Source organism: Hypanus sabinus, chromosome 5 (genome assembly GCF_030144855.1).
Source record: "Hypanus sabinus isolate sHypSab1 chromosome 5, sHypSab1.hap1, whole genome shotgun sequence".
Lineage (NCBI taxonomy): Eukaryota > Metazoa > Chordata > Chondrichthyes > Myliobatiformes > Dasyatidae > Hypanus > Hypanus sabinus.
Window position 1 is genome coordinate 2,213,000 of NC_082710.1, and position 26,668 is coordinate 2,239,667.

Consider the following 26,668-nt stretch of genomic DNA (forward strand, 5'->3'; position numbering starts at 1 on the left):
GACAGAGTGGGTGTGAGATGTACAAAGTGGACAGAGTGTGTGTGAGATGTACATAGTGGACAGAGTGGGTGTGAGATGTACAGAGTGGTTGTGAGAGGAACAGGGTGGGTGTGAGATATATAAAGTGGACAGATTGGGTGTGAGGTACAAAGTGGCTGTGACATGTCCAGAGTGGACAGAGTGGGTGTGAGATGTACAGAGTGGGTGTGAGATGTACAGAGTTGGTGTGAGTGGTGCAGAGTGGGTGTGAGATGTACAGAGTTGGTGTGAGAGGTACAGAGTAGGTGTGAGATATACAAAGTGGACAGAGTGGGTGTGAGATGTACAGAGTGGGTGTGAGATGTACAAAGTGGACAGAGTGCGTGTGAGAGGTACAGAGTGGGTGTGACATGTACAGAGTGGACAGAGTGAGTGTGCGAGGTACAGAGTGGGTGTGAGAGGTACAGAGTGGGTGTGAGTGGTACAGAGTGGGTGTGAGATATACAAAGTGGACAGAGTGGGTGTGAGAGGTACAGAGTGGGTGTGAGAGGTACAGAGTGGGTGTGAGAGATTCAGAGTGGGTGTGTGATATACAAACTGGACAGAGTGGGTGTGAGATGTACAAAGTGGACAGAGTGTGTGTGACATGTACAAAGTGGACAGAGTGGGTGAGAGAGGTACAGAGTGGGTGTGAGATGTACTGAGTGGACAGAGTGGGTGTGAGAGGTACTGAGTGGACAGAGTGTGTGTGAGATGTACAAAGTGGACAGAGTGGGTGTGAGAGGTACAAAGTGGGTGTGAGATATACAAAGTGGACAGAGTGCATGTGAGAGGTACAGAGTGGGTGTGAGATATACAAAGTGGACAGAGTGGGTGTGAGAGGTACAGAGTGGGTGTGACATGTACAGAGTGGACAGAGTGGGTGTGAGATGTACTGAGTGGGTGTGAGTGGTGCAGAGTGGGTGTGACATGTACAGAGTGGACAGAGTGGGTGTGAGAGTTACAGGGTGGGTGTGAGATATATAAAGTGGACAGATTGGGTGTGAGGTACAAAGTGGCTGTGACATGTCCAGAGTGGACAGAGTGGGTGTGAGATGTACAGAGTGGGTGTGAGATGTACAGAGTTGGTGTGAGTGGTGCAGAGTGGGTGTGAGATGTACTGAGTGGACAGAGTGGGTGTGAGATGTACAGAGTGGGTGTGAGATGTACAAAGTGGACAGAGTGGGTGTGACATGTACAAAGTGGACAGAGTGGGTGTGAGAGGTACAGAGTGGGTGTGAGAGATTCAGAGTGGGTGTGTGATATACAAACTGGACAGAGTGGGTGTGAGATGTACAAAGTGGACAGAGTGTGTGTGACATGTACAAAGTGGACCGAGTGGGTGTGAGAGGTACAGAGTCGGTGTGAGATATACAATATGGACAGAGTGGGTGTGAGATATACAGAGTGGACAGAGTGGGTGTGAGATGTACAGAGTGGGTGTGAGTGGTACAGAGTGGGTGTGAGTGGTACAGAGTGGGTGTGACATGTACAGAGTGGACAGAGTGGGTGTGAGATGTACATAGTGGACAGAGTGGGTGTGAGATGTACAGAGTGGACAGAGTGGGTGTGAGAGGTACAGAGTGGGTGTGACATGTACAGAGTGGGTGTGAGATGTACAGAGTGGACAGAGTGGGTGTGAGATGTACATAGTGGACAGAGTGGGTGTGAGATGTACAGAGTGGACAGAGTGGGTGTGAGAGGTACAGAGTGGGTGTGACATGTACAGAGTGGGTGTGAGATGTACAAAGTGGACAGAGTGGGTGTGAGAGTTACATAGTGGGTGTGAGATGTACAGAGTGGACAGAGTGGGTGTGAGAGGTACAGAGTGGGTGTGAGATGTACAGAGTGGGTGTGAGTGGTACAGAGTGGGTGTGAGATGTACATAGTGGACAGAGTCGGTGTGAGATGTACAAAGTGGACAGAGTGGGTGTGAGATATACAAAGTGGACAGAGTGGGTGTGAGATATACAAAGTGGACAGAGTGGCTGTGAGAGGTACAGAGTGGGTGTGAGATGTAGAAAGTGGGCAGAGTGGGTGTGAGAGGTACAGAGTGGGTGTGAGATGTAGAAAGTGGGCAGAGTGGGTGTGAGAGGTACAGAGTGGCTGTGACATGTACAGAGTGGACAGAGTGGGTGTGAGAGGTACAGAGTGGGAGTGAGATGTACATAGTGGACAGAGTCGGTGTGAGATGTACAAAGTGGACAGAGTGGGTGTGAGATATACAAAGTGGACAGAGTGGGTGTGAGAGGTACAGAGTGGGTGTGACATGTACAGAGTGGACAGAGTGGGTGTGAGATGTACTGAGTGGGTGTGAGTGGTGCAGAGTGGGTGTGACATGTACAGAGTGGACAGAGTGGGTGTGAGAGTTACAGAGTGGTTGTGAGATATATAAAGTGGACAGATTGGGTGTGAGGTACAAAGTGGCTGTGACATGTCCAGAGTGGACAGAGTGGGTGTGAGATGTACAGAGTGGGTGTGAGATGTACAGAGTTGGTGTGAGTGGTGCAGAGTGGGTGTGAGATGTACTGAGTGGGTGTGAGATGTACAAAGTGGACAGAGTGGGTGTGAGATGTACAAAGTGGACAGAGTGGGTGTGAGATGTACAAAGTGGACAGAGTGGGTGTGACATGTACAAAGTGGACAGAGTGGGTGTGAGAGGTACAGAGTGGGTGTGAGATATACAATATGGACAGAGTGGGTGTGAGATGTACAGAGTGCGTGTGAGAGGTACAGAGTGGGTGTGAGAGGTACAGAGTGGGTGTGAGATTTACAGAGTGGGTGTGAGAGGAACAGAGTGGGTGTGAGTGGTACAGAGTGGGTGTGAGATATACAAAGTGGACAGAGTGGGTGTGAGAGGTACAGAGTGGGAGTGAGATGTACAGAGTGGACAGAGTCGGTGTGAGATGTACAAAGTGGACAGAGTGGGTGTGAGAGATTCAGAGTGGGTGTGTGATATACAAACTGGACAGAGTGGGTGTGAGATGTACAAAGTGGACAGAGTGTGTGTGAGATGTACATAGTGGACAGAGTGGGTGTGAGATGTACAGAGTGGTTGTGAGAGGAACAGGGTGGGTGTGAGATATATAAAGTGGACAGATTGGGTGTGAGGTACAAAGTGGCTGTGACATGTCCAGAGTGGACAGAGTGGGTGTGAGATGTACAGAGTGGGTGTGAGATGTACAGAGTTGGTGTGAGAGGTACAGAGTGGGTGTGAGATATACAAAGTGGACAGAGTGGGTGTGAGATGTACAGAGTGGGTGTGAGATGTACAAAGTGGACAGAGTGGGTGTGAGATGTACAGAGTGGACAGAGTGAGTGTGCGAGGTACAGAGTGGGTGTGAGAGGTACAGAGTGGGTGTGAGATATACAAAGTGGTCAGAGTGGGTGTGAGAGGTACAGAGTGGGTGTGAGATATACAAAGTGGACAGAGTGGGTGTGAGAGGTACAGAGTGGGTGTGAGAGATTCAGAGTGGGTGTGTGATATACAAACTGGACAGAGTGGGTGTGAGATGTACAAAGTGGTTAGAGTGGGTGTGAGATGTACAAAGTGGTTAGAGTGGGTGTGAGAGGTACAGAGTTGGTGTGACATGTACAGAGTGGACAGAGTGTGTGTGAGTGGTTCAGAGTGGGTGTGACATGTACAGAGTGGACAGAGTGGGTGTGAGATGTACATAGTGGACAGAGTGGGTGTGAGATTTACAGAGTGGGTGTGAGAGGAACAGGGTGGGTGTGAGAGGTACAGGGTGGGTGTGAGTGGTACAGAGTGGGTGTGAGATATACAAAGTGGACAGAGTGGGTGTGAGAGGTACAGAGTGGGTTTGAGTTGTATATAGTGTACAGAGTGGGTGTGAGATGTACATAGTGGACAGAGTGGGTGTGAGGTACAGTGGGTGTGACATGTACAGAGTTGACAGAGTGTATGTGAGATGTAAAGAGTGGGTGTAAGTGGTACAGAGTGGGTGTGAGATGTACATAGTGGACAGAGTGGGTGTGAGATATACAAAGTGGACAGACTGGGTGTGAGATGTACAGAGTGGACAGAGTGGGTGTGAGATGTACAAAGTGGTTAGAGTGGGTGTGAGAGATACAGAGTTGGTGTGACATGTACAGAGTGGACAGAGTGGGTGTCAGATGTCCAGAGTGGGTGTGTCATGTACAAAGTCGACAGAGTGTGTGTGAGATGTACATAGTGGACAGAGTGGGTGTGAGATGTACAAAGTGGACAGAGTGTGTGTGAGATGTACATAGTGGACAGAGTGGGTGTGAGATGTACAGAGTGGTTGTGAGAGGAACAGGGTGGGTGTGAGATATATAAAGTGGACAGATTGGGTGTGAGGTACAAAGTGGCTGTGACATGTCCAGAGTGGACAGAGTGGGTGTGAGATGTACAGAGTGGGTGTGAGATGTACAGAGTTGGTGTGAGTGGTGCAGAGTGGGTGTGAGATGTACAGAGTTGGTGTGAGAGGTACAGAGTAGGTGTGAGATATACAAAGTGTACAGAGTGGGTGTGAGATGTACAGAGTTGGTGTGAGAGGTACAGAGTAGGTGTGAGATATACAAAGTGGACAGAGTGGGTGTGAGATGTACAGAGTGGGTGTGAGATGTACAAAGTGGACAGAGTGCGTGTGAGAGGTACAGAGTGGGTGTGACATGTACAGAGTGGACAGAGTGAGTGTGCGAGGTACAGAGTGGGTGTGAGAGGTACAGAGTGGGTGTGAGTGGTACAGAGTGGGTGTGAGATATACAAAGTGGACAGAGTGGGTGTGAGAGGTACAGAGTGGGTGTGAGAGGTACAGAGTGGGTGTGAGAGATTCAGAGTGGGTGTGTGATATACAAACTGGACAGAGTGGGTGTGAGATGTACAAAGTGGACAGAGTGTGTGTGACATGTACAAAGTGGACAGAGTGGGTGAGAGAGGTACAGAGTGGGTGTGAGATGTACTGAGTGGACAGAGTGGGTGTGAGAGGTACTGAGTGGACAGAGTGTGTGTGAGATGTACAAAGTGGACAGAGTGGGTGTGAGAGGTACAAAGTGGGTGTGAGATATACAAAGTGGACAGAGTGCATGTGAGAGGTACAGAGTGGGTGTGAGATATACAAAGTGGACAGAGTGGGTGTGAGAGGTACAGAGTGGGTGTGACATGTACAGAGTGGACAGAGTGGGTGTGAGATGTACTGAGTGGGTGTGAGATGTACAGAGTGGACAGAGTGGGTGTGAGATGTACAGAGTGGGTGTGAGATGTACAAAGTGGACAGAGTGGGTGTGACATGTACAAAGTGGACAGAGTGGGTGTGAGAGGTACAGAGTGGGTGTGAGAGATTCAGAGTGGGTGTGTGATATACAAACTGGACAGAGTGGGTGTGAGATGTACAAAGTGGACAGAGTGTGTGTGACATGTACAAAGTGGACCGAGTGGGTGTGAGAGGTACAGAGTCGGTGTGAGATATACAATATGGACAGAGTGGGTGTGAGATATACAGAGTGGACAGAGTGGGTGTGAGATGTACAGAGTGGGTGTGAGTGGTACAGAGTGGGTGTGACATGTACAGAGTGGACAGAGTGGGTGTGAGATGTACATAGTGGACAGAGTGGGTGTGAGATGTACAGAGTGGACAGAGTGGGTGTGAGAGGTACAGAGTGGGTGTGAGAGTTACATAGTGGGTGTGAGATGTACATAGTGTACAGAGTGGGTGTGAGGTACAGACTGGGTGTGAGATGTACAGAGTGGACAGAGTGGGTGTGAGAGGTACAGAGTGGGTGTGAGAGGTACAGAGTGGGTGTGAGAGGTACAGAGTGGGTGTGAGAGGTACAGAGTGGGTGTGAGAGTTACATAGTGGGTGTGAGATGTACATAGTGTACAGAGTGGGTGTGAGGTACAGACTGGGTGTGAGATGTACAGAGTGGACAGAGTGGGTGTGAGAGGTACAGAGTGGGTGTGAGAGGTACAGAGTGGGTGTGAGTGGTACAGAGTGGGTGTGAGAGGTACAGAGTGGGTGTGAGAGGTACAGAGTGGGTGTGAGAGGTACAGAGTGGGTGTGAGTGGTACAGAGTGGGTGTGAGAGTTACATAGTGGGTGTGAGATGTACATAGTGTACAGAGTGGGTGTGAGGTACAGAGTGGGTGTGAGATGTACATAGTGGACAGAGTGGGTGTGAGAGGTACAGAGTGGGTGTGAGATGTAGAAAGTGGACAGAGTGGGTGTGAGAGGTACAGAGTGGGAGTGAGATGTACAGAGTGGACAGAGTCGGTGTGAGATGTACAAAGTGGACAGAGTGGGTGTGAGATATACAAAGTGGACAGAGTGGGTGTGAGAGGTACAGAGTGGGTGTGACATGTACAGAGTGGACAGAGTGGGTGTGAGATGTACTGAGTGGGTGTGAGTGGTGCAGAGTGGGTGTGACATGTACAGAGTGGACAGAGTGGGTGTGAGAGTTACAGAGTGGGTGTGAGATATATAAAGTGGACAGATTGGGTGTGAGGTACAAAGTGGCTGTGACATGTCCAGAGTGGACAGAGTGGGTGTGAGATGTACATAGTGGACAGAGTCGGTGTGAGATGTACAAAGTGGACAGAGTGGGTGTGAGATATACAAAGTGGACAGAGTGGGTGTGAGAGGTACAGAGTGGGTGTGACATGTACAGAGTGGACAGAGTGGGTGTGAGATGTACTGAGTGGGTGTGAGTGGTGCAGAGTGGGTGTGACATGTACATAGTGGACAGAGTGGGTGTGAGATGTACAGAGTGGTTGTGAGAGTTACAGGGTGGGTGTGAGATATATAAAGTGGACAGATTGGGTGTGAGGTACAAAGTGGCTGTGACATGTCCAGAGTGGACAGAGTGGGTGTGAGATGTACAGAGTGGGTGTGAGATGTACAGAGTTGGTGTGAGTGGTGCAGAGTGGGTGTGAGATGTACTGAGTGGACAGAGTGGGTGTGAGATGTACAGAGTGGGTGTGAGATGTACAAAGTGGACAGAGTGGGTGTGACATGTACAAAGTGGACAGAGTGGGTGTGAGAGGTACAGAGTGGGTGTGAGAGATTCAGAGTGGGTGTGTGATATACAAACTGGACAGAGTGGGTGTGAGATGTACAAAGTGGACAGAGTGGGTGTGACATGTACAAAGTGGACAGAGTGGGTGTGAGAGGTACAGAGTGGGTGTGAGAGATTCAGAGTGGGTGTGTGATATACAAACTGGACAGAGTGGGTGTGAGATGTACAGAGTTGGTGTGAATGGTGCAGAGTGGGTGTGAGATGTACTGAGTGGACAGAGTGGGTGTGAGATGTACAGAGTGGGTGTGAGATGTACAAAGTGGACAGAGTGGGTGTGACATGTACAAAGTGGACAGAGTGGGTGTGAGAGGTACAGAGTGGGTGTGAGAGATTCAGAGTGGGTGTGTGATATACAAACTGGACAGAGTGGGTGTGAGATGTACAGAGTGGGTGTGAGATGTACAAAGTGGACAGAGTGTGTGTGACATGTACAAAGTGGACAGAGTGGGTGAGAGAGGTACAGAGTGGGTGTGAGATGTACTGAGTGGACAGAGTGGGTGTGAGATGTACTGAGTGGACAGAGTGTGTGTGAGATGTACAAAGTGGACAGAGTGGGTGTGAGAGGTACAAAGTGGACAGAGTGGGTGTGAGAGGTACAGAGTGGGTGTGAGATATACAATATGGACAGAGTGGGTGTGAGATGTACAGAGTGGACAGAGTGGGTGTGAGATGTACATAGTGGACAGAGTGGGTGTGAGATGTACAGAGTGGACAGAGTGGGTGTGAGATGTACAGAGTGGACAGAGTGAGTGTGCGAGGTACAGAGTGGGTGTGAGAGGTACAGAGTGGGTGTGAGTGGTACAGAGTGGGTGTGAGAGGTACAGAGTGGGAGTGAGATGTACAAAGTGGACAGAGTGGGTGTGAGATATACAAAGTGGACAGAGTGAGTGTGAGAGGTACAGAGTGGGTGTGAGATATACAAAGTGGACAGAGTGAGTGTGAGGTACAGAGTGGGTGTGACATGTACAGAGTGGGTGTGAGAGTTACATAGTGGGTGTGAGATGTACATAGTGTACAGAGTGGGTGTGAGGTACAGAGTGGGTGTGAGATGTACAAAGTGGGCAGAGTGGGTGTGAGTGGTACAGAGTGGGTGTGAGAGGTACAGAGTGGGTGTGAGATGTAGAAAGTGGACAGAGTGGGTGTGAGTGGTACAGAGTGGGTGTGAGTGGTACAGAGTGGACAGTGTGGGTGTGAGAGGTACAGAGTGGGTGTGAGTGGTACAGAGTGGGTGTGAGATGTACAAAGTGGACAGAGTGGGTGTGAGAGGTACAGAGTGGGTGTGAGATGTACAAAGTGGACAGAGTGGGTGTGAGATATACAAAGTGGACAGAGTGAGTGTGAGGTACAGAGTGGGTGTGACATGTACAGAGTGGGTGTGAGAGTTACATAGTGGGTGTGAGATGTACATAGTGTACAGAGTGGGTGTGAGGTACAGAGTGGGTGTGAGAGGTACAGAGTGGGTGTGAGTGGTACAGAGTGGGTGTGAGATGTACTGAGTGGACAGAGTGGGTGTGAGATGTACAGAGTGGACAGAGTGGGTGTGAGAGGTACAGAGTGGGTGTGAGATGTACTGAGTGGACAGAGTGGGTGTGAGATATACAAAGTGGACAGAGTGGGTGTGAGAGGTACAGAGTGGGTGTGAGATGTACAGAGTGGACAGAGTGGGTGTGAGAGGTACAGAGTGGGTGTGAGATATACAAAGTGGACAGAGTGCGTGTGAGAGGTACAGAGTGGGTGTGAGATATACAAAGTGGACAGAGTGCGTGTGAGAGGTACAGAGTGGGTGTGAGATATACAAAGTGGACAGAGTGCGTGTGAGAGGTACAGAGTGGGTGTGAGATATACAAAGTGGACAGAGTGCGTGTGAGAGGTACAGAGTGGGTGTGAGATGTACAAAGTGGACAGAGTGCGTGTGAGAGGTACAGAGTGGGTGTGAGATGTACAAAGTGGACAGAGTGAGTGTGCGAGGTACAGAGTGGGTGAGAGAGGTACAGAGTGGGTGTGAGTGGTACAGAGTGGGTGTGAGATGTACAAAGTGGACAGAGTGCGTGTGAGATGTACAAAGTGGACAGAGTGAGTGTGCGAGGTACAGAGTGGGTGTGAGATGTACTGAGTGGACAGAGTGGGTGTGAGATGTACAAAGTGGACAGAGTGGGTGTGAGAGGTACAAAGTGGACAGAGTGGGTGTGAGAGGTACAGAGTGGGTGTGAGATATACAATATGGACAGAGTGGGTGTGAGATGTACAGAGTGGACAGAGTGGGTGTGAGATGTACATAGTGGACAGAGTGGGTGTGAGATGTACAGAGTGGGTGTGAGTGGTGCAGAGTGGGTGTGAGATGTACATAGTGTACAGAGTGGGTGTGAGGTACAGAGTGGGTGTGAGTGGTACAGAGTGGGTGTGAGATGTACATAGTGGACAGAGTGGGTGTGAGAGGTACAGAGTGGGTGTGAGATGTAGAAAGTGGACAGAGTGGGTGTGAGTGGTACAGAGTGGACAGTGTGGGTGTGAGAGGTACAGAGTGGGTGTGAGTGGTACAGAGTGGGTGTGAGATGTACAAAGTGGACAGAGTGGGTGTGAGATATACAAAGTGGACAGAGTGAGTGTGAGGTACAGAGTGGGTGTGAGATATACAAAGTGGACAGAGTGCGTGTGAGAGGTACAGAGTGGGTGTGAGAGATTCAGAGTGGGTGTGAGATGTACAAAGTGGACAGAGTGGGTGTGAGATATACAAAGTGGACAGAGTGAGTGTGAGGTACAGAGTGGGTGTGACATGTACAGAGTGGGTGTGAGAGTTACATAGTGGGTGTGAGATGTACAAAGTGGACAGAGTGTGTGTGAGATATACAAAGTGGACAGAGTGAGTGTGAGGTACAGAGTGGGTGTGACATGTACAGAGTGGGTGTGAGAGATACAGAGTGGGTGTGAGATGTACATAGTGTACAGAGTGGGTGTGAGGTACAGAGTGGGTGTGAGAGGTACAGAGTGGGTGTGAGATGTACATAGTGTACAGAGTGGGTGTGAGGTACAGAGTGGGTGTGAGAGGTACAGAGTGGGTGTGAGATGAAGAATGTGGACAGAGTGCGTGTGAGAGGTACAGAGTGGGTGTGAGATATACAAAGTGGACAGAGTGCGTGTGAGAGGTACAGAGTGCGTGTGAGAGGTACAGAGTGGGTGTGAGAGGTACAGAGTGGGTGTGAGATATACAAAGTGGACAGAGTGGGTGTGAGAGGTACAGAGTGCGTGTGAGAGGTACAGAGTGGGTGTGAGAGGTACAGAGTGGGTGTGAGAGGTACAGAGTGGGTGAGAGAGATACAGAGTGGGTGTGAGAGGTACAGAGTGGGTGTGAGAGGTACAGAGTGGGTGTGAGAGGTACAGAGTGGGTGTGAGATATACAAAGTGGACAGAGTGGGTGTGAGAGGTACAGAGTGGGTGTGAGATATACAAAGTGGACAGAGTGGGTGAGAGAGATACAGAGTGGGTGTGAGAGATACAAAGTGGACAGAGTGGGTGTGAGATATACAAAGTGGACAGAGTGGGTGTGAGATGTACAGAGTGGGTGTGAGAGATACAGAGTGGGTGTGAGAGGTACAGAGTGGGTGTGAGAGGTACAGAGTGGGTGTGAGAGGTACAGAGTGGGTGTGAGAGGTACAGAGTGGGTGTGAGATGTACAAAGTGGACAGAGTGGGTGAGAGAGATACAGAGTGCGTGTGAGAGGTACAGAGTGGGTGTGAGAGGTGCAGAGTGGGTGTGAGAGGTACAGAGTGGGTGTGAGAGGTACAGAGTGGGTGTGAGAGGTACAGAGTGGGTGTGAGAGGTACAGAGTGGGTGTGAGAGGTACAGAGTGGGAGTGAGATGTACATAGTGGACAGAGTCGGTGTGAGATGTACAAAGTGGACAGAGTCGGTGTGAGATGTACAAAGTGGACAGAGTGGGTGTGAGATATACAAAGTGGACAGAGTGGGTGTGAGAGGTACAGAGTGGGTGTGAGATATACAAAGTGGACAGAGTGGGTGAGAGAGATACAGAGTGGGTGTGAGAGATACAGAGTGGGTGTGAGAGGTACAGAGTGGGTGTGAGATATACAAAGTGGACAGAGTGGGTGTGAGATGTACAGAGTGGGTGTGAGAGATACAGAGTGGGTGTGAGAGGTACAGAGTGGGTGTGAGAGGTACAGAGTGGGTGTGAGATATACAAAGTGTACAGAGTGGGTGTGAGATGTACAGAGTGGGTGTGACATGTACAGAGTGGACAGAGTGAGTGTGCGAGGTACAGAGTGGGTGTGAGAGGTACAGAGTGGGTGTGAGTGGTACAGAGTGGGTGTGAGATATACGAAGTGGACAGAGTGGGTGTGAGAGGTACAGAGTGGGTGTGAGATATACAAAGTGGACAGAGTGGGTGTGAGAGGTACAGAGTGGGTGTGAGAGATTCAGAGTGGGTGTGTGATATACAAACTGGACAGAGTGGGTGTGAGATGTACAAAGTGGACAGAGTGTGTGTGAGATGTACAAAGTGGTCAGAGTGGGTGTGAGATGTACAAAGTGGTTAGAGTGGGTGTGAGATGTACAAAGTGGTTAGAGTGGGTGTGAGAGATACAGAGTTGGTGTGACATGTACAGAGTGGACAGAGTGGGTGTCAGATGTCCAGAGTGGGTGTGGCATGTACAAAGTCGACAGAGTGTGTGTGAGATGTACAAAGTGGACAGAGTGTGTGTGAGATGTACATAGTGGACAGAGTGGGTGTGAGAGGTACAGAGTGGGTGTGAGATATACAAAGTGGACAGAGTGGGTGTGAGATATACAAAGTGGTCAGAGTGGGTGTGAGAGGTTCAGAGTGGGTGTGACATGTACAGAGTGGACAGAGTGGGTGTGAGATATACAAAGTGGTCAGAGTGGGTGTGAGAGGTTCAGAGTGGGTGTGACATGTACAGAGTGGACAGAGTGGGTGTGAGATATACAAAGTGGACAGAGTCGGTGTGAGAGTTACAATTTAAAATTTAGTAAGTGGAAGATCAGGAGCACTCAGTGTATTGATTTTTGAACTTTTCTGCCGAGCCATCTGTTCATCTGTTTTAGTTCCCCTCGTACAGAGGAGTGCCTGTCACGAGTCCGTTACTAAGCGCATCATACAGAATTAGAAATGCAAATTTTTGCTTTCTTGGCTAGTTGAAATAATCAGTTACTTCTACTGAATACAGCTCTTTGCACAAGCAAGCTAATGTGAAAGTGAGCCATTAGAAGATCCTGTGATTTATTCATAACTGATACATTTATGGGGTCAATGCTTCATTAAATAAATGCTGCATCTTCAAAATAGCAAAGGGCCACTCTAATTATCCACTCTTCTCTTTTCCCTATAATATATTTTGTGATGATTAAATCAAATTACACACATATAATATCTCACTTCTGGTCAAACAAGAACATGAAAGTGATTAAGCTCTTTCAGAACCGTTACTTGTACTGAACTTTTCCAAATTGCACTTTACCTACGTAAGTACTCTATATATTGGATTTGATCATACTTTCATTGGGAAAATAATCATTCTCAAAAAGAATTTAATCCTAACTATACAATCTTTCTAACAATAAGCAAAAGTAGGGTCAATACCTATTTTATTATGGAGTTTCAGGTTGTCAGTTGTTCGGTCTTTCACTTTTAACACAATGAGTTCTTCGAATCAGTGTTATGGCACTCGGTGTTGGAACATTTTTGACCTTATGAATTGTGGTCTTGTATGCTCCTCGTGTACTGTTTATCTTAACAAGACTAATTTATAGATCTCTAACTACTAAAGAAGGCAACTGAAATGCAGGACTCAGCACTTGTGAGGTGCCAGTGCCAGGAGTCTTGGGATCGATATTGCAAGGATTCATTGGTGAGACTTGTTTTGGGGGTCTTTGAGGTTCATGTTGCCTGTGTTCCTGGATTCTAGTTATTCTTCTGCTGTTTCTGAGCAGTTTGATTGGCCTGATCGATCCATTCTGAGGTACTTCGGTGAAGAATGCTTTGCCCTGCGGCCTGCAGTAGGCTAGCAGCACAGCACTGAACTGAAGACTGCAGGACTCCTGGTTTGGTGTGTGATATTCTATGTGTTGTTCACTTTCTTTTTACTGTTTGCGCAAGTTGTTCTTTTTTCACACATTGAGTGTTTGATGTTTTCTTGAACAGGTTCCATGGTGTTTCTTTGTTTCATGACTGCCTGTGGGAGGGCAAATCTCTGAGTTGTATTCTGTATACAAACTTTGATAATAAATGTACTTTGAAACTTTGAATCATTGAATGATCAAAGTTCAAAGTAAATTTTATTATCAGAGTACATTTTATGTCACCATATACAACCCTGAGATTCATTTTCGTGTGGGCATTCTCAGCAAATCTATAGTATAGTAAGTGTTACAGGATCAATGAAAGATCAACCAGAGTGCAGAAAGCGACAAACAGTGCAAATGAAAATATAGATAATGAGAAAATGAGATAAAAAGTCCTTAAGGTGAGATCATTAGTTGTAGGAACATTTTCATGGTGGAGCAAGTGAGTGTAGTTATCCCCTTTTATAGATGGTTGAGGGGTAGAAACTGTTCTTGAACCTGGTAGCGTAAATCCTGAGGTTCTTGAGGCTTTAATAGCATAGTGTCTTCTACCTGATGGCAGCAGCGAGAGAAGAGCATGGTCTGGATGTTCAGGATCTCTATAGGTGAATGCTGGTTTCCAACAAAAGTGTTTTATGTAGATGCGCTCAATGGTTGGGTAGGCTTTATCTGTGATGTACCTTTTGTATGATTCCATCATAAATTGTAATTTTGGTTTTAAAATACAAGGAAGCAAATGTCTCCAGAGGGAACCCTGTACAGTCTGAATTTGTCTTTGGCTTCTGAAAATTTCAGTGGAAATGAAGCTATGTAACATTTGTTTCTAGATTTTACAAGAAGCTGTGACATCCAATGGCAAACCTCCATGACTCATACCAACCATTACCACTCAGTCTTCTCTGTAACATGCCCTCTATGTTGAGGTCTGTTGACTACTTTGAGGTATTTATGTCCAATGGTTTGACATATCTATCTCCATCTGCTCAATATAAGGAAATGTGGTAAATAAAATCCTCCTCACAGTTTGGATGCCTTCTTCTACTCTGCCTCACCTTGAACCATGAACCTCGCAGACAGAATAAGTAAACCCTCAACTGAAATGTGTAACCAAATCTGATATGCAGTTATTGACCCAACAGCTGCCTCTTCACTATTATTTTCTTGTGGTGATTTGTTGCCAATGATCCATAGATTCTCTAGAAATCTGATAATCAATTCAGTTTTAACAAAATAAAATGACAGATGCACAGGAGAATTTAACGTTGCTGCTCTTAAATTCCAAAATACCTTTCAAAGCAATCAGCTGAATGCTTGTGAGATATTTTAATCATTTAGCTTCTCCATTGAACATCTGACCTATATGGTGTGAATTTGTTATCAAAACATGCAAGGTGATTTTTTTGTAATCAAGGTGATTTTTAATAGCACAAGGATCTTGCAACATACCAATACCACATTATATAACAGAAAAGATGTATCATCTTTGCCAGGCTATTGTCCATCACTGCCAATATTAAGTGTCGTTTACTTTCCTTGTTTTATTGGCTTTGGACTCTACTGAAGGATGTGCATTAAAGAAGCTCATTCCGTGTTTCCATTCATCATTTCCAAGTTGTTACATATTTCCTCATTTTAAACATTAAGGCTCATGGGTTATTGGTTTGGATTTCTGAAGTGCCACAACCATTGGGAGATATCATGCATTGCTTAGGTTTGGTTTTGCTCAGAATCCACTGTTTACACTGATTCAATATGCTCAGCTAAATCTCCAAGTTTTTTCAGAAGAACGTAAATAATCTAATTATAGCACAATTGAAGTGCATCTGTAATTAAACAAAAAAAAATGGTACTTGAATTAAAGATTCTTGCATCTTTATAGCTGCATAACAATGGTGTGAACCAGTGTCATGCATACAAAATCTGTAATGCTACAAGGTAACTATCAGAGAAAATAGGGTCAGTACCTATTTAGTTCGAGAGTTTTCATTTAGAACTTGGTCAGAATTTCAGTATTAACACATTAAGCACAGTTGATTCCAGTTAATTGGGCCATTGGTTAATCAGGACAGCGAATAGGCAGGTAAATCCCTCCCCACCACTGAGCACATCAACACAATAGCAGCATCCATCGAAACGGACATACTCTCTTCTCGCTGCTGCCATCAGGAACAAGTCCCACACTACCAGGTTCAGGAACAGTTATTACCCCTCAAGCATTGGGCTCCCGATCCAGAGGGGTAAGTTTGACAAACTTCTATAGGTCTGCAGTGGAGAGTGTATGGACTGGTTGGTATGGAAACACTAATGCCTTTGAACAGAAAATCCTACTAAGAGTAGTAAATACAACCCAGTCCATCACAGTTAAAGCCCTCTCCACCACTGAGCACATCTACACAGAGCGCTGTCACAGGAAAGCAGCATCCATCATCAAGGACCCCACCACCAAGGTCATGATCTCTTCTCAGCGCAGTCATTGGGAAGATGGTACAAGAGCCTCAGGATTCACACTGAGGGATAATAACAGGAACAGTTATTACCCCTCAGCCAACAGGCTCCTGACCAGAAGGGATAACTTCACTCACCCCAACATTGAAATGTTCCCACAACTTATGGGGTCACTGCCAAGGACTCTTCATCTCATGTTTTTGATATTTATTGCTTATTTACTAATATTTCCTTTGTACTTGCACAGTTTGTTGTCTTTTGCACACTGGTTGCCTGACCATCCTTTTGGGTGTGATCTTTCATTGATTCTGTTGTGCTTCTTGTATTTACTGTGAATGCCCACAAGAAAATGAATCTCAGGATTGTATATTTGCACTTTGATCATTTACATTGAACTTTGATTCCCATCATTAATTTGGGACATCGCATCACTTATTCAGGGCAGGAGACTGTTCTGAACAGTTTCATAGAACATAGAACAGTACAGCACAGTACAGGCCCTTCGGCCCACGATGTTGTGTTGACATTTAAACCCTGCCTCCCATATAAACCCCCCCCACACCTTAAATTCATTCATACACCTGTCTAGTAGTCTCTTAAATTTCACTAGTGTATATGCCTCCACCACTGACTCGGGCAGTGCATTCCATGCACCAACCACTCTGAGTGAAAAACCTTCCTCTAATATCCCCCTTGAACTTCCCTCCCCTTACCTTAAAGCCATGTCCTCTTGTATTGAGCAGTGGTGCCCTGGGGAAGAGTCGCTGGCTGTCCACTCTGTCTATTCCTCTTAATATCTTGTACATCTCTATCATGTCTCCTCTCATCCTCCTTCTCTAAAAAGTAAAGTCCTAGCTCCCTTAATCTCTGATCATAATCCATACTCTCTAAACCAGGCAGCATCCTGGTAAATCTCCTCTGTACCCTTTCCATTGCTTCCACATCCTTCCTAAGTGAGGCAACCAGAACTGGACACAGTACTCCAACTGTGGCCTAACTAGAGTTTTATAGAACTGCATCATTACCTCGTGACTCTTAAACTCTGTCCCTCGACATATAAAAGCTAACACCCCATAAGCTTTCTTAACTACCCTATCTACCTGTGAGGCAACTTGCAGGGATCTGTGGACATGTACCCCCAGATCCCTCTGCTCCTCCACACTAGCAAGAATTCCTGCCATTTACTTTGTACTCTGCCTTGGAATTTGTCCTTCCAAAGTGTACCACCTCACACTTCTCCAGGTTGAACTCCATCTGCCACTTTTCAGCCCACTTCTGCATCCTATCAATGTCTCTCTTCAATCTTCAACAATCCTCTACATTATCCACAACTCCACCAACCTTTGCGTCATCTGCAAACTTGCCAACCCACCCTTCTACCCCCACATCCAGGTTGTTAATAAAAATCATGAAAAGTAGAGGTCCCAGAACAGATCCTTGTGGGACACCACTAGTCACAACCCTCCAATCTGAATGTACTCCCTCCACCACGACCCTCTGTCTTCTGCAGCCAAGCCAATTCTGAATCCACAGGCCAAACTTCCCCTGGATCCCATGCCTTCTGACTTTCTGAATAAGCCTACTGGATGGAACCTTATCAAATGCCTTACTAAAATCCATGTAGATCACATCCACTGCACTACCCTCATCTATATGCCTGGTCACCTCAAAGAACTCTATCAGACTTGTTAGACATGATCTGCCCTTCACAAAGCAAAGCTGACTGTCCCTGATCAGGCCATGATTCTGTTAATGCCCATAGATCCTATCTCTAAGAATCTTTTCCAACAGCTTTCCAACCACAGACGTAAGGCTCACTGGTCTATAATTACCTGGACTATCCCTATTACCTTTTTTGAACAAGGGGACAACATTCATCTCGCTCCAATCCTCTGGTACCATTCCCATGGACAACGAAGACATAAAGACCCAAGTCAGAGGTTCAGCAATCTCTTCCCTTACCTCGTGGAGCAGCCTGGGGAATATTACGTCAGGCCCCGGGGACTTATCCGTCCTAACGTATTTTAACAACTCCAACACCTCCTCTCCTTTAATATCAACATGCTCCAGAACTTCAACCTCACTTATATTGTCCTCACTGTCATCAAGTTCCCTCTCAATGGTGAATACCGAAGAGAAGTATTCGTTGAGGACCTCGCTCACTTCCACAGCCTCCAGGAACATCTTCCCACCTTTATCTCTAATCAGTCCTACCTTCACTCCTGTCATCCTTTTATTCTTCACATAATTGAAGAATGCCTTGGGGTTTTCCTTTATCCTACTCACCAAGGCCTTCTCATGCCCCCTTCTTGCTCTTCTCAGTCCCTTCTTAAGCTCCTTTCTTGCTACCCTATATTCCTCAATAGACCCATCTGATCCTTGCTTCCTAAACCTCATGTATGCTGCCTTCTTCCACCTGACTAGATTTTCCACTTCACTTGTCACCCATGGTTTCTTCACCCTTCCATTCTTTATCTTCCTCACTGGGACAAATTTATCCCTAACATCCTGCAAGAAATCCTTAAACATCAACCTCATGTCCATAGTACATTTTCCTCCAAAAACATCATCCCAATTCACACCCGCAAGTTCTATTATAGCCTCATAATTTGCCCTTCCCCAATTAAAAATTTTCCTGTCCTCTCTGATTCTATCCTTTTCATGATAATGCTAAAGGCCAGGGAGCGGTGATCACTGTCCCCCAGATGCTCACCCACTGAGAGATCTGTGACCTGACCCAGTTTGTTACCTAATACTAGAGTTGTATGGCATTCCTTCAGTGGGCCTGTCAACATACTGTGACAGGAATCTGTCCTGGACACACTTAACAAACTCTGTCCTGTCTAAACCATTGGAACTAAGCAGGTGCCAATCAATATTTGGGAAGTTAAAATCACCCATGATAGCAACCCTGTTATTTTTGCACCTTTCCAAAATCTGCCTCCCAATCTGCTCCTCAGTATCTCTGCTGCTACCAGGGGACCTATAGAATACCCCCAATAGAGTAACTGCTCCCTTCCTGTTCCTGACTTTCACCCATACTGACTCAAAAGAGGATCCTGCTACATCACCCTCCCTTTCTGCAGTTGTAATAGTATCCCTGACCAGTAATGCCATCCTCCTCCCCTTTCTCCCCCCCCCCCATCCCTTTTAAAGCACTGAAATCGAGGAATATTGAGAATCCATTCCTGCCCTGGTGCCAGCCAAATCTGTGTAATGGCCACTACATTATAATTCCATGTATGTATCTAAGCTCTCAGTTCATCACCTTTGTTCCTATTGCTTCTCCCATTGAAGTACATGCACTTTAGCCCTTCTACGTTACTACCTTTACTCCCTTTATTCCGCTTCTCTTTCCTCAAAGCTTCTCTATATGTTAGATCTGGCTTTACTCCATGCACTTCTTCCACTGCCATATCGCTCAGGGTCACATCCCCCTTGCAAATTAGTTTAAACCCTCCCGAACCATGCTAGCAAACCTTTTGTCAGTCACATACACTTCTGTGGCTGTTAGACATTACACCATGCTTCAAGTGAACAATTTTTAAATAGCATCAGTTGTGTGTGTTTGTGTTCAAACAGCAGTGATTTTTGTCACCAATAGTTGGCGAGAGTTAAACATACAAGTTTGGAAATGTCAGAAATGGGCAGGAGTGAATGTGAAACAATTTTATGACTTCAGCAAGTTAGGAGCTATGAAGAATTTGAAGGTATCAACAACCATCTTGAACGTTACATTGAAAACAGAGGTTTGGAGGATGTAATTGCAATGGCTGCCGGAAGTAAATTCCTTGTATGTGCACAGGTACTTGGCGATTAAAGTCTGATTCTGATGAAGGCAGTTCACGATGCACACTAGAGTTTGCACGGACTTTGTTCATTTGTGGTCAATCAAAAGAAAACAGCAGAGATTGAATTCCTCCATCAGTAAGTGTTAGAAACTATAAATTGACCACAAATTCCAAAATCCTCCAAAACCCAAATTTTTTTTAGTGCTGACCTGACTTCACAGTTGGAAAATTTCTCAAGATGCCAGGAAGGTTCCCAGATGATGCACAGGTCTCTGCACGCCACAGACAATTCTGAGAAGTGACCTGACATATGTAATGAACAGAAGTTCATGAAAAATAGAAAAATACTGCATAATGAAGATCTCAATCACGTATTGAAAGAGTGTATTCATCAGCGTCGGAGTGAATGTACAGTGCTTAACTGGTACGCTGAACATGAAGCAAGCAAAGATCTGTCATGACAAACTGAAAATTGAAGGTAATTGTGAATATTCAGCAAGCTGGTCGCAGACATTTAAGAAAAGGCATGGCATTAAATTTTTAAAAATTCTTGGTGATAAAGGATCTGCTGGTCACAAAGCATCGGAGAAATTCATTCAAGTATTTGCCAAGATTGTCACTGATGCAAATCATCAATAGGGAGTTTGTTCATTCTCCCTGTGGCCATGTGGTCTTCCCCAGGAGCTCTGGTTTCCTGCCACAGTGCAAAGATGGACCGGTTGGTAGGTTAATTAGTGCATAAGGCCATAAGTCAAAGGAGCAGAATTAGGCTGTTCAGCCCATCGAGTCCTCTCCGTCATTTCATCATGGCTGATCCTGGATCCCATTCAACCCCATACACCTGCCCCCTCACTATATCCCATGATGCCTGACCAATCAGGAATTTATCATCTTTTGCTTTGAATATGCCCATGGACCTGGCCTCCATTGCAACCTGTGGCAGAGCATTCCACAGATTCACCACACTTTGGTTAAAAAAAAATTCCTCCTTACCTCTTTTAAAAGGTCACCCCTTAATTTTAAGGCTGTGCATTACCATGCATTACCATACATTTTCCAACACAGTATTCCATCTGCCACTTCTTTGCTCATTCTTCCAATTTGTCTAAGTCCTGCTGCAATCACATTCCTTCAGCACTACCTACCCCTCCACTTCGTATCATCCACAAACTTAGCCACAAAGCCATCAATTCCATTAACTAAATCATTGACCAACAATGTGAAAAGCAGAGGTCCCAATACCGGCCCCTGAGGAACGTCACTAGTTCTGGCAGCCAACGAGAAAAGGCCCCTTTTATTCCCACTCACTGCCTCCTGCCTGTCAGCCATTCCTCTATCCATGCCAGTATCTTTCCTGTAACGCAGGAGGTTATTATGTGAGTCACCTTATCAAATGCCTTTTGAAAATCCAAGTTAATGTCATCCACTGCCTCTCCTTTGTCTACTCTGCTGTTACTTCCCCAAAGAATTCTAACAGATTTGTCAGGGAAGATTTTCCTTTACAGAAACCACGATGACTTTGACTTATTTTACCATTAGTCTCCAAGTACCCTGAAACCTCATCCTTAATAATAGACTCCAACACTTTCCCAGCCTCTGAGGTTAGGCTAACTGGCCTGGTCATTGTAAACTGTCCCATGATTATACTAGGATTAAAAATTGTGGGATTGATGGGTGGTGCAGCTTGAAGGGCAAGAAGAGCATATTCTGTGCTGTGTGTCAGTAAATAAATTAATTTACATGTGTGATGAACAAGTGTAAGACAAAAACTGCTTACCAGTAGTACATAAATTTAGAGTTGGGAATGATGGCGATGCCAAGGAGCTGCTGAATATCCACCTTGGCGGCTGAAGAAGTGACAGCTTACATTTCTGCTGGTTCTATACACACATATTTTCATGCACAAAATGTTTAAAAATATTATATAAAACTACCTTCAGGGTATATGTATAGGCCGGGGGTCGGCAACCTGCGGCTCCCGAGCCATTTGTGGCTCTTTCCCCTCTGTGCTGCGGCTCCCTGTGGCTTTGGGAAATAATTGGTCAGTATTTAATTAAAATGTATTTTATGTTAGTAGGTTAGCTTTTGAAATGTAATTCTAAATTTGAAGATTATGGTGATCTTGTACAATCTAAGTGTGGCGACACATTTCCTGGCACATCCGAAACGGCTCACAATTAGCCAGCATTCCAGCTAAGGGAGATAGCCTACGGGGGTTTGTGAGTACGCGTCTTTTGCAGCATCTGCGTCCATGGGGGCTGGGTTGAGGGAGGCTTAAAAGCAAGGCTGTTTAGTTCGAATAAAGCTATCTTTGACTGCAGTTTACTGACACCGCTACAACGTGTTTTTATCGCTGGCTGTCCAGACGGAAGGTGCTGAAACGCTTTGTCGCGTGTCTGGAAGAAGTGAAAACTTTCCTGGGCAGCAAAGGGCTCACCTTTCCTGAGCTGGAACAGCCAGAGTGGCTGGAAAATCTACACTTCATGGTAGACATGACAGCGCACCTGAACACGCTGAACACAGCTCTTCAGGGGAAAGGACGTACAGCCCTGCACATGTTGGAGGATGTTTTGGCATTCGAGCGCAAGTTGACGTTGCTTGCCAGAGATTTACAGAAAGGCACTTTGTCTCACTTCCCCAATTTGAGAGAGTTCAAACAAGGTCACGACATGATAATTTCGGAGTATTTACATTCTGCAATCATCGCAATGCAAACATCGTTTGGGAAACGCTTCTGTGAGTTCAGAGAGGAAAAAAACACATTATCCTTCCCGGTCACTCCCTTAAGCATCGATCCTTCCCTACTGAATACGACTGCATTGGCAGGTGTGAGTCAACCTGATCTTGAGATGGAACTGGCCGACATAGCCGACAAAGACATATGGGTGTCCAAGTTTAGACGCTTGACAGCAGACCTTGAAGATGTTGCCCGTCAGAAGGCCGTTCTTGCTCAGAAACACAAATGGAGTGATATTGAAAACCTTCTAAAACCGGACAAACTTGTGTTCGAAACATGGAATGCTATGCCCGACATTTATGTAAACATTAAAAAGTATGCGCTTGGAGTCCTGTCGATCTTTGGATCCACATATGTAAGTGAGCAGGTGTTCTCCAACATGAACTTTATTAAAAACAAACATCGCGCACGCCTCACAGATGACAGCTTGCGATCCTGTGTAAAGATGAAGGTGACGTCATACAGCCCTGATGTGCAGACGCTGTGCGCTGAGGTCCAGGAGCAGAAATCCCATTAACCAAGTATGATAAATATTTTAATTGCCTATTATTTTATGTATATTCATATTTTTTCATTGTTCAGTGAAATAGTCCTTTTATTTTTCAGGCTGACAGCTGGCTGATGTTATTTTTGGTTTGCTGCTGGCGGAAAATTTAAGTTCGGCGTTTTTCATAAATACAAGAAGGACTCAAATAGACATTGAGTATTTTACTTAAAAGTAACTTTCAACCCAACGTCTTTTTTTCGAAGTTCAAAATGTTTTTGTTGCATGCAGAAATGTAATTTCGTTTTCTCTGCAGGAGTTCATCAATTTCATAAATGCAACACATTATAGTTTGTTTATACATAGCATAAAGGCAAAAAAAACGTTGTATGCAGTGTTATTTCATTTTAAATGTCAAACGGGTTTTGCGGCTCCCAGTGTTTTCTTTTCTGTGGGAAACGGGTCCAAGTGGCTCTTTCAGTGGTAAAGGTTGCTGACCCCTGGTATAGGCTATACAAGTACTATAAATGAATTTCATGTTTAGACTTGGGACCCATCCCCAAGTTAATTCATTATATAGATGCAAATATTGCAAAGTCTAAAAAAAAATCCAAAATCCAAAACACTTCAGGCACCAAGCATTTCAGATAAGGGGTGCTCAAACTTTAATACACAGTTTTACAGTACTGCAGTAGTGTTGGTAGTGTTCTAATTTATTCTGTATTTCATTAGAATACATAATATTTTACTGTTAAACTGTAGTTTTTTTTTGATACCTTTTAAATTTTTCCCATGAAACCTCAGTTAAATGGGGCAGCCACTTAATTGGTCCAAAATGTACTGATCTGGATGTGCCGTGATTACCGGAATCCACTGTATTTGTGATCAGTCTTTAAAGTTTAATAGTTTTATCTAAATATGTCATGAACCGTAACTGGTTCAGTTAACTATTCAGTTATTGTCATTAATCAAACTTTGTATGCCACCAAACATAGCCAATCGCAAAGCAAACTTTTATGCTAAGTGCTATAACTTTGTCAGATTATGTTCCATGCCACAGATTTGAATTACAAGATCTAGGCAGACACCTCTGCAATGCTTCATTGTCAGAACAAATTTGTACCCATTTTTGTCTTGTAGAGGATGTAAAACCTCTTGAGAGCAAAACAGCAAAGTACAGCATGCCTATTCTCAGTGCTATGAACAAAGAGCTGAAATATAAACTAGAGTTGGTTGTCTGGACATTCACTGACAATGTCTTTCTCACAGCTCTGATTTGTGCACCTGTGCATTGAAGCACAGAAGTTAGCAACGTGTGAGAGGTCAGATCTGACGTCAGCTCCCACCACACTACCATTGAACCCAAGGGCAGAAATACCTGGCATAATGAAGATGGCTTCATTCATTTGAAATTTGGTCTAAAATATACAACCCTGCACTCACTGACCTCAACATCTCATGATTGCTCCCTGCTGCTCCGCCTCTTCCAACCTGAACCCTGAATAAGCAGTTCCTAAATGTCTGGCGATCTCCACCTTGAATATATCCCTACGCACTGCCACTGCAGCTTTCTGAGGCAGAGAATCCCACAGATATCTCACTCTCCTCAGGAAGAAATTCTTTCTCACTGCCTTCCGAAACAGGTGACTTCTCATTCTTCTTTGCTGCCTTCTGAAATAGATAACCCCTCATTCTGAAATTAAGTCTCATAATTTGACATAGCACTAAGGGAAATACCCTCTTGGATTCCTCCCAGTCAAACCCAGTCAGGTTTAGACTGGAAGATTGAATGTGCTTCATACCTGCAGTTCATAATCCAACAAAAATTTACTGTTGTCTACAGCCTTCAACAATGGTTAGGATGTTCAATACTTGGAGGAATGTAAATGCTTAACTAATCAAAGAGCAAATAAAAACTGCAGATGCTGAAAGTACAAAATGAACACAGAAAATGCTGGAAATAGTCTGCATCTGTGGATAAAGAAATGAGTCAATGATTGTGGTCAATGTCCATTTGAAATGAGAATAATTTAGTTACTCTCTCCACAGATTTACCGTTTGTTGAGAATTACCATTTACTGGTTTATTCCAGGTTTTAACTGATACTTACTTATTTTTAGACATCAAAAAGACCAAAAATAATTGAAGCCAATAATTTAACTGAAGTTTTTTAGGCAGTCAAATTTTTTTTTTTTTTTTGGTGATCCAGAGCAGAGTTGACTCTTCTGGCCCTTTGAGCCATGCTGCCACAACACCCCACAACCACGATTAACCCCAGCCTAATCACAGGATAATTCACCATGACCAGTTACCCTACCTGGTTTGTCTTTGGACTGTGGGGGGAAACTGGAGCACCCGAGAACCCTTGTTTTCCACGTGGACTTCTTACAGAGGATGGCAGATTGAACTCTGAACTCTGGAACAAACCAAGCTGTAATAGTGTCACGCTACTGTGGCTTCATGGTAACGTACTAGTTAGTGAGATGCTCAGGACATTGGAGATTGAAGTCTGATTCCAGTGTCCTCTGTAAGAAACTTTATACATTCTTCCCATGTGCATGTGCATTTTCTCCAGGTGCTCTGGTTTCCTCCCAAAGTCCAAAGACATACCTAGCAGGTAGATTTTTTGGTCCCTTGATTAGGCTATCAGTAGATTGCAGGGCAGTGTGGTTCAGTGGGCTGGAAGGGCCTGTTCTGTGCTTTATCTCTAAATAAAATAAGTCAATAAGTATTGAAAATGAACAATTGGTTATTTTACACTTTTTTTTTGTTTACAGATGTCAAGTTGATTTAACAGGCTTAAGTAAGGAACATACACACAAATTGGACCTTGCACTCTCAGAAGGAAAAGGTCACATAATACTACTGGTTACTCTGACAGCAACTGTTCCTGTCGGTGATTCTGATCTCGGCAAATTGGACAATGAGGAAGAATGGAATAAGATAATGACAAGATATGTACGTATTACTGGAAGTTAACATTGAAGTAAAGTAACATTGAAGTAAAGGAATTGCTCGAGGAATATAAAGAATGTAAAAGGAATCTTAGGAAAGAGATTAGAAAAGCTAAAAGAAGATACAAGGTTGGTTTGGCAAATAAGGTGAAAGTAAATCCAAAAGGTTTCTACAGTTATATTAAAAGCAAGAGGATAGTGAGGGATAAAATTGGCCCCTTAGAGAATCAGAGTGGTCAGCTATGTGTGGAGCCGAGGGAGATGGGAGAGATGTTGAACGATTTCTTCTCTTCGGTATTCACTAAGGAGAAGGATATTGAATTGTGTAAGGTGTGGGAAACAAGTAAGGAAGTTATGGAAACTATGACAATTAAAGAGGTGGAAGTACAGGCGCTTTTAAGAAATTTAAAAGTGGATAAATCTCCGGGTCCTGACAGGATATTCCCCAGGACCTTGAGGGAAGTTTGTGTAGAAATAGCAGGAGCTCTGACGGAGATCTTTAAGATGTCATTAGAAACTGGGATTGTGCCGGAGGATTGGCGTATTGCTCATGTGGTTCCATTGTTTAAAAAGGGTTCTAGAAGTAAGCCTAGCAATTATAGACCTGTCAGTTTGACATAAATGGTGGGTAAATTAATGGAAAGTATTCTTAGAGATAGTATTAATAATTATCTGGATAGATAGGATCTGATTAGGAGTAGCCAGCATGGATTTGTGCGTGGAAGGTCATGTTTGACAAACCTTATTGAATTTTTTGAAGAAGTTACGAGGAATGTTGACGAAGGTAAGGCAGTGGATGTAGTCTATATGGACTTCAGCAAGGCCTTTGACAAAGTTCCACATGGAAGGTTAGTTAAGAAGGTTCAGTCGTTAGGTATTAATGCTGGAGTAATAAAATAGATTCAACAGTGGCTAGATGGGAGATGCCAGAGAGTAGTGGTGGATAATTGTTTATCGGGATGGAGGCCAGTGACTAGCGGGGTGCCTCAGGGATCTGTTTTAGGCCTAATGTTGTTTGTAATACACATAAATGATCTGGATGATGGGGTGGTAAATTGGATTAGTAAGTATGCCGATGATACTAAGGTAGGAGGT

General features: G+C 45.0%; 1 protein-coding gene across 1 annotated transcript in view; it reads left to right on the forward strand.

Moving 5' to 3' along the window:
- Positions 1 to 26,668, forward strand: part of LOC132393891 (multiple C2 and transmembrane domain-containing protein 1-like) — a 600,107-nt gene that overhangs the window by 220,560 nt on the left and 352,879 nt on the right. Inside the window, exon 10 of the mRNA XM_059969303.1 lies at positions 25,397 to 25,577. Coding sequence (XP_059825286.1) covers positions 25,397 to 25,577 — 181 coding nt within the window. The remainder of the gene's footprint in view (positions 1 to 25,396; positions 25,578 to 26,668) is intronic.